The 8,951-nt window shown below is 48.8% G+C and overlaps 1 protein-coding gene across 2 annotated transcripts in view; it reads right to left on the reverse strand.

Moving 5' to 3' along the window:
• R3HDM2 (R3H domain containing 2) overlaps window positions 1-8,951 on the reverse strand; it is a 282,716-nt gene that overhangs the window by 104,397 nt on the left and 169,368 nt on the right. For both annotated transcript variants that reach the window (XM_075337072.1, XM_075337071.1), the window contains 3 exons: window positions 6,825-6,933; window positions 6,113-6,208; window positions 5,416-5,447 (listed from right to left, as the gene is read on the reverse strand). In XM_075337072.1, coding sequence (XP_075193187.1) covers window positions 5,416-5,447; window positions 6,113-6,208; window positions 6,825-6,933 — 237 coding nt within the window. The remainder of the gene's footprint in view (window positions 1-5,415; window positions 5,448-6,112; window positions 6,209-6,824; window positions 6,934-8,951) is intronic.

Here is an 8,951-nt window from a genome sequence, read left to right on the forward strand (position 1 = left end):
CAAAAAGAGAGGTGCACCGCCTAAGCGCAGCGGTGCGAGACACATAGATCCGGAGAGCACGCACCAGATCTAGAGTATGCAGCGCTTTCTCAAAGCGATGAACAGGGGCCGGACAGAAGGAAGGCAAGGAAATATCCTGGTTAAGGTGGAAGGGAGAGACCACCTTAAAAAGAAAGTCCGGGGTCGGATGGAGAACTACCTTGTCTTGGTGAAAAAACAAAAAAGGTGACTCCGAGGAGAGCGCAGCCAAATCAGAGACTCTCCTGAGAGAAGTTATGGCAACTAGAAAGGCCACCTTTTGAGAAAGACGATACAAAGAAACCTCCCTAAGGGGCTCGAAAGGGGGTTTCTGCAATACCGTGAGGACCAAGTTAAGATCCCAGGGATCCAAGGGCCGCCGATAAGGCGGAATGATGTGAGATGCACCTTGCATCAAGGTGCGGACCTGAGCCAGCTGGGCGAAACGCCGCTGGAACAGCACTGATAGAGCTGAGACTTGTCCCTTGAGAGAGTTGAGGGACAGTCCTAGCTGCAGACCGGACTGTAAAAAAGACAGAAGGGTCGGCAACGAGAATGGCCAAAGAGAATGGCCGGAAGAGCGACACCAGGACAGGAAAATTTTCCAAGTCCTGTGATAGATCTTGACGGAGGAAGACTTACGGGCCCTAGTCATAGTGGAGATGACTTCAGGAGGAATACCAGAAGCCGTCAAAATCCAGGACTCAAGAGCCACGCCGTCAATTTGAGTGCCGCAGAATTCGGGCGGAAAAAAGGACCTTGCGAGAGCAGGTCTGGACGGTCCGGAAGATGCCACGGCATCTCCATGGACAGTTGGAGCAGGTCCGGATACCAAGCTCGCCTGGGCCAGTCCGGTGCAATGAGGATGACTCGACGGCCCTCCATTCTGATCTTGCGCAGGACTCTGGGCAAGAGAGCTAGAAGGGGAAACACGTAGGACAGACGAAACTGGGACCAGTCTTGAACCAGAGCGTCCGCGGCGAAGGCCTGAGGATCGTGGGAGCGAGCCATGTAAACCGGAACCTTGTTGTTGTGACGGGATGCCATTAGGTCCACGTCCGGAGTGCCCCACTTGCGGCAAATTGACTGAAACACTGCCGGGTGCAGGGACCACTCGCCATTGTCCACGGATTGACGGCTGAGATAATCTGCCTCCCAGTTTTCTACGCCAGGGATGTGGACTGCGGATATGGTGGACTTTGAGTCCTCCGCCCATTGAAGAATGCGTTGGACCTCCAACAATGCCAGGCGGCTGCGTGTCCCGCCTTGGTGATTGACGTAGGCAACCGCTGTCGCGTTGTCTGACTGGACTCGAATGTGCCTGCCCGCCAACAGGTGGTGAAAGGCTAGGAGAGCTAGAAGCACAGCTCTGGTTTCCAGCAAATTGATTGAAAGGGCTGACTCGGACGGAGTCCAAGAGCCCTGTGCTCTGTGGTGGAGATGTACCGCTCCCCAGCCGGATAGGCTGGCATCCGTGGTGAGAATCACCCAGGACGGAGTCAGGAAGGAGCGCCCTTGGGACAGGGAGAGGGGTCGAAGCCACCACTGAAGAGAGCTCCTGGTCCGTGGCGACAGAGCCACTGACCTCTGTAAGGAGGAAGGCCGCTTGTCCCAACAGCGGAGAATGTCCAGCTGCAGAGGACGCAGATGGAACTGAGCAAAGGGAACCGCCTCCATGGAGGCCATCATTTGACCCAGCACCTGCATCAGACGCCTGAGGGTATAACGGCGGGGCCTCAGGAGAGAGCGCACCGCCAACCGGAGTGACAGCTGTTTGTCTAAGGGCAACTTCACAAGTGCCGGCAAAGTCTCGAACTGCATCCCTAGGTACGTCAGACTCTGGGTCGGAGTCAGAGTGGATTTGGGAAGATTGACAAGCCACCCGAATTGGGCTAGGGTGGCGAGAGTGAGCGAAACACTCCGCTGACAGTCTGCGCTGGATGTACCCTTGACCAGAAGGTCGTCCAGATAAGGAAGCACTGCTAACCCCTGGAGGTGCAGGACCGCAATCACTGCTGCCATGACCTTGGTGAATACCCGAGGGGCCGTGGCTAACCCGAAGGGGAGAGCCACGAATTGGAAATGATCCTCTCCTATCGCAAAACGTAACCAACGCTGATGTGACACTGCGATTGGCACATGTAGATAGGCATCTCTGATGTCGATGGACGCCAGGAACTCCCCTTGGGTCATAGAGGCAATGACTGATCACAGAGACTCCATGCGAAAATGCCGCACCCGGACATGCTTGTTGAGAAGCTTGAGATCCAGGATGGGCCGGAAGGTACCGTCCTTTTTTGGAACTAGGAAGAGATTTGAGAAAAACCTCTGAACCGTTCCTGAGCGGGAACTGGGACAATCACTCCGTTTGCCTGCAAGGACGCCACGGCCTGCGAGAAGGCGGCGGCCTTGGAGCAGGGGGGAGTTGAGAGAAAAAATCTGTTTGGAGGGCTGGAAGAAAATTCTATCCTGTAGCCGTGAGATATGATGTCTCTCACCCACTGATCGGAGACTTGCTTTAACCAAGCGTCGCCAAAGTGGGAGAGCCTGCCACCGACTAAGGACGTGGTTGGAGCGGGCCGAGAGTCATGAGGAAGCTGCCTTAGTGGCAGAACCTCCTGCGGTCTTTTGCGGATGCGCTTTTGGGCGCCAGTTGGATTTCTGATCCTTGGCTGAGTTAGCGGACGAGGCGGAAGGCTTAGAGGATGACCAGTTGGAGGAACGAAAGGAACGAAACCTCGATTGATTCCTACCCTGGGTGGGTTTCCTGGTCTTGGTTTGTGGCATGGAAGTACTCTTCCCGCCAGTAGCTTCTTTAATGATTTCATCCAGCTGTTCACCAAACAGCCGTGAACCAGCAAAAGGGAGCCCAGCAAGAAACTTCTTGGAAGAAGCATCTGCCTTACACTCTCGAAGCCACAAAATCCTGCGGATAACAAGAGAATTAGCTGAAGCCACCGCAGTGCGGTGAGCAGCCTCTAGCATGGCAGACATGGCATAGGATGAAAAAGCTGAAGCCTGAGCAGTTAAGGTAACCATCTCAGGCATAGATTCCTTGGTGAGGGAATGCATCTCCTCTAGAGAAGCAGAGATGGCTTTGAGAGCCCACACTGCTGCAAAAGTCGGGGAAAACGCGGCCCCCACAGCTTCATACACAGATTTGGCCAGAAGGTCAATCTGACGGTCAGTGGAATCCTTAAGTGAGGTGCCGTCAGCCACCGACACAACGGTCCGGGCTGATAGCCTAGACACCGGAGGGTCTACCTTTGGGGAGTGAGACCACTCCTTGACCACCTCAGGTGGAAATGGAAACCGGTCATCAGAACCACGCTTTGGAAAGCGTTTGTCAGGGCAGGCCCTGGGTTTGGTCACAGCGGTCTGAAAACTGGGAGTGGTTAAAGAACACACTCTTCACTCTCTTAGGCGAGGTAAACTGATGTTTTTCTGCCAAAGAGAGTTGCTCCTCTGACACTGGCGGATTGAGATCCAGCACAGAATTAATAGAAGCAATCAAATCACTAAGATCTGAGTCACCCTCAGAGAAATCGATGGGATACATAGCCTCCGAGCCCCCAGTGAGGGCATCCTCCTCATCTTGAGAGTCAGCTCTTGAGACCGAGCCGTGGGATGGGGAGGGGGAGGAAACCCTGCGCCTTCTCTTAGAAGGACGGGGTCTGGGATCAGATGATGAATCCTCAGTGAGCTCCGATGGACGGAGGTCAGAGGATAGGAGTCCTCTGTCAAGAGTATTAGAGGCACCCTGTGAGGGGGGCTGATGCATATTCATTAAAGTCCTGGACAAAAGCCCCATGGACTCAGCAAATGACTGGGATATGGACCTAGAAAAGGACTCTACCCAGGCCGGGGGTTCAATCACAGGTGCAGCAGCAGCCTGAGAGACCACTGGGGGTGAGACTCCAGGCTGTGGCACCGCCAAGTTAGAGCAGACATCACAATGTGGATAGGTGCTCGGCTCAGGCAGCAGGAGCTTACATGCAGTGCATGCAGAATAAAGCTTTGGAGCCTTGCTCCTTGTGTGAGACATGCTGCTGGAGTGGGGGCTTTGCAGAGAATGAACCCCAGGGAGAATATACAGAGGTCCACAACCGGAGACCGGCTGTGGCTTACCAGACCGCTGAGCGCGGTGTTGTGTGCCCTCCAGATCCCGAAGCCCGGTCCCCCAGTCGCAGCACCTCAGCAGAGATGCAGAATGCAGGATGTCCCAGAGCAGAGTGAACTCTGCCTGAGAAGAGCGCGTTCCTATAAAAGAGCGGGAACTGGAGGGCTATGGAGACCTGCAGGGAAGGAGGGACGCCCCAGCAGTGGGGAGTGTCCCTCCCCTGTGTAGAACGGCCGCCGGGAGGAGCCGAACCTGTCCCTCTGCATGAGTGACATGCGAGGGCAGGAAAATGAAACTAGGCCTCCGGCGAAGCCAGGGCCTAAATTTAAGCGCCGAGGCCGACAAGCAGGCACCATCGGCGCGGTTCTCAGGCAAAAGCTAGAGAATCCGCCGGAAAAGTTAAAACAATCACATACAGCATACTCTCCCCTTACAATAAAGAACCAGGACCCCCAACATAAACGTCTCAGGTACTTAGCTGCTGAGACGCAGGGCCATGTCCCTGGGGATGAGTGCTCCGGTCCAACAGAATCCTCAAGGGGCTGTGGATGGAGACCGGACTCCTGCCAGGCATGGAGACCGTGCTGGATCCCACTTCAAGCCAGAGCCCAGAAGGGATGGTGAAGGAGCGCGGCATGTAAGGCTGCAGCCTTGTAAATCAACCTTAACAACACCGCCGACACAGTGGGGTGAGAAGGGACATGCCGGGAGTCCAGACATGGACCCGCTTTTCTTCAAACTCTTTCCAAAAGTCAAACAAATCAGATGAGAATGCATGTGTGGATGTATGCCTCCTGACACAAAGCAATAAACTGGCTAGGACTGGCTACCAGGGGGTGTATAAGCTCAGAGGGAGGAGCTACACTTTTAAGTGTAGTACTTTGTGTGTCCTCCGGAGGCAGAAGCTAAACACCCATGAGCTGGGTCTCCCAAAGGAACGATAAAGAAATCCTGGTGGTTGGTCCTCTTTAAAGTAGTCTGACACCTACTGATATGCTAGTGGTATACCATCACTTTCACTTTATGAAAAGTGAAAATGCTTTAATTAAACTGGAGTATATTGTGGCCTCCACTAAAATGTCAGCGCTTAAATGCATCCAGCAAATCCCCAGGATCGGTATCAGCTAAACCTAAAGTATAAATGAGGTCAAGACTGTACCCCTTTTTAATGTCTACATTATAGAGGACCATGCTATAAACACAACATAGAAAATATCCATGATGTGTGAATGTGGTTAGTAGTTCACTACGGACAAGCAATACTTAACATGGCTTACCTGTTATCAGGAATATGACCATTTTGGGCAGACTAAAAAATAAAAACAAAAACAAAATCAGATACTAATTGTGCTTCATAGTATTCCCAAACCACAACTATTCCCTTTCAGTAAGTAAATGCTCTCGACTGCAGGTTATTAAGATACAAAACGCACTGAGTCTCCACCATTACTCCCAGTGTCTGGCATTGGCTGTGGCGTTAATGTCACGTCAAAAGTGCGCCAGCCAATCAGTGTGCAGGTCTGGAGGCAGTGTGTTCAGCTTACATTGGTGGAGTCATTAAGCAAACTACATGGCTGCCATGCCGTCACCACCATGTCAGTGCCACATCCAGTGCTAGACACCGGGAGCAACGGCAGAGACTCACTGATGGACTTGGGGAAGAGGAGTATTGCACAATTTCTTTCTATGGAAAGTCCTGGGACATTCATTTACTGGAAGGGAACATCTCCTGTACAATCTGCAAGCATTACTGAGTAGGACCCTCATTAACCAGGTTGGCAATGTACAATTCTCTCTAGACACCCACCATAACAGAAGAGGAAGGACAAGATGCAGTTTAAGCTTTGCACAAAACTTATTTTAAATCCAGAGCAGATTATAGAGTAAACAATATTAAAAGGTGTATAAGGCAATAACAATTTAAAAAAAAAAAAAAAAAAAAAAAGAAGGGGGGGGGGGGGGAGTAATATCTACCTCTCTGGCAAAAATTCTTTCCCGTACCCGCTGATACTCTTCTTCTCGCTCTTCTATGGATTTGCTCCGTCTCCCGTCTTGCAAAGGAACTCTGATCTACAAGTATGAATGGAAGAGCAATAACAGTAAAAGGAACTAGAAAAAAAACAAGCTCCAGGATCGGTTTTGGGGTTGGCAAAATAGGTATTTGCTCAAAGACTTCATTACAAAGCCCCTCCACTGAGAAGGGAATCAGCAGAAACAACTGGAGAGTGCAGAAGAAAAAATAATCAGCTCCAAATATCTTCTAAATACAAGTCTCAGATATGGAATATGCCTCTACATCGCATATATGGTCCCATATTGACTAGAGAGGTGCATCTGTGGCCACCTATCCATTGTAAAGGCTACAAGATAGAGGGGCAGGGCGTCAGCGAAGCCTTGCGACAAGTGTGGGTTCCAGAAGTGGGACTCGCATGTGTCAGTCATTTATGGCATATGATGTGGCCATGCTGTAAATGTCCATGTATGAATCAGTGGCAGGACATCACAAGTGCTATTTAGAATTTTATTTTCCTGCATCTGCCAAATTACAGCAATGTATAAAATAAGGGAAGCGGCCAGTGCGATATTTAGCCATAGATGTGATTAGACTTACAAAGGAGATAAAGGGGGGTATTTTTACCGAGAACACAAAAAAGTCACCATTAAAAGAAACCGCAAAGTGCTGTACCTGATTATCATCACGGTCCATACTGGCGTCATCCCGCTTTAGGATGAACCGCTGTTGAAATTCGCAGCTCTTCTCATCTTTGATGTGCTCTGAGAACCTTTGTTCAGGTCTGATAAGACAAGGAAAATTCATATAAACAGTCTGCGATCACATATAAAGGAGGCCACGTGCACATGAGCAGTCTTTGGTGAGTTTTTTTTATCTGAGTGGGTAAAAAATACGAAAGTAGTGACGTGTTCTTATTATACTTTTCCTCTGATTATAATAATAATATTTTTTCATTTATATAGCGCTAATAATTCCACAGCACTTTACATAGATTAGCAACACTGTCCCCAATGGGGCTCACAATCTAAATTCACCATCAGTATGTTTTTGGAGTGTGGGAGGAAAGCAGAGAATCTGGAGGAAATCCCACCGTGCCGCCCATTGATTGTTGGTTTTGGCTACAAATACCAAGGTAAGTAACTCACCAAATACTGACCGTGTGCACGTGGCTTTGATATTCTATGGCAGCACAGAAGTAAAGCATTTCCAATGTAGACAGCAATGCTTACTTCAACCACGTTCTCAAAGACCGGAATACCTGCCGTGTCCCTCGCCCTGTTTTAGTAACTCTGCTGTTACCCACATGATGGCCAGAACCGGTGTCTTACCTGCTGTTCTATAAGAATGATAATGAAGCAGGGGCCCCGTATGAGCAATACAGCTTCAAGTCTATGGGACTAAGTGTAATAAATGTTCATAGGCCAAATCACTGATTAATAATATACCCCTTCACCTTGTGCATAGAGTTCCAGGCAGTAGAACTCTTGCAGCCATAAGAGGGAAGAACATGGCATTTGCAGGGTTACAATGGCCGATCACTCCTTCTAATTGTAAGTATCTTCAAACAAATTCTTACAACGTGAAGCAAAATGGATAACAAGTACAGAAGAAGGTTCATAAGAATTAACGACTTCTCCCAAAAAAATACCATACAATTATAAAAGATGATCAGTTTTGAAATTCTGTGTTAAGCATTGATTTCTTGCATACTAATTAGGCAACATGTGGGCTATAACGACTCTGCTCCAAACCCCCTCTTCTCCAATGAGGCCTTGTGAAAGTCAGAAGACGTGAAACAGTCCGTTAGCCGTACTACGTCTGTGACCAGCTGTGTAGCCACTTTATCAAGTCAGCCATTTATTGCAATGGTGAGCCTCGCAGATTCTGTCTTCTGGATGATCAAGTAGATACCAGACCATCGCCTAGAAGAGCGTGCTGTACGTCACATTTTACTTTCACTCTTTTGGAATTATTTATAACATGAAAGTGGCTGATGGGATTTTGAAATCCATCAAAAAGGCTATTTATGGTCTGCCGCAATCAGAATTCCACTTCACCAAGAAGGGACTTGATGAGGTTTGGGTCAAGGCTCTGAAGGCCACGCTAATACCAACACATCAAACTTTTCACTCCATGTTTTTATAGACCCAGTTTGTGTAGACACGATCATTTATTGGAATAGAAAGCGTTCAAGTGTTGATGTATACAGGAGAGTAAAAGGGTTTGCCCTCAAATAACATTGATCACTCATCTACAGAATAGGTCAAAAATGTCTAATGAGTAGAAGGGGGTGGCCACTAAAATGGGGTTTCAGAGTTCTCGTTCCTTCTAACTGCATATGGAATTTTAAAAAACCGGCATTGGTAGTATTGCTCTATTCCCCTAAATCTGGGACTGTGTGCTAATTGTGAGTTAAACAACCCCCTGGAAAATCCTATGTATTACAGTAAGAGAGAAATTGTACTATTAAATTCTGCAACCCGTCACTTCTTCCATGCTCATGGGCAGTGCTGCAGTAAAGACCTGTCATTTTCCTAGCTGCAAATATAGTTATACGTATTACCAAAATGAAGCGGTACTTGGGGGTGACATCAATCAAATCCGTGTGAGCACTAACAGCGAGTAAACTGTAACTTAAAGGCATTAAAGGTAACCAATCACCAGAATTTTCGTATATAAGGTAAAGCCAGTGCTATACTGGCACTATCAGGCTGATTCTATACATACCTGTAGTGGTCAGCTCGGATGGTTAGGTTTTGAAATCCAAGAAAGTAAAGTTTATAAAATCAGCAGCTTCTT

Source organism: Anomaloglossus baeobatrachus, chromosome 2, assembly GCF_048569485.1.
Source record: "Anomaloglossus baeobatrachus isolate aAnoBae1 chromosome 2, aAnoBae1.hap1, whole genome shotgun sequence".
NCBI lineage: Eukaryota > Metazoa > Chordata > Amphibia > Anura > Aromobatidae > Anomaloglossus > Anomaloglossus baeobatrachus.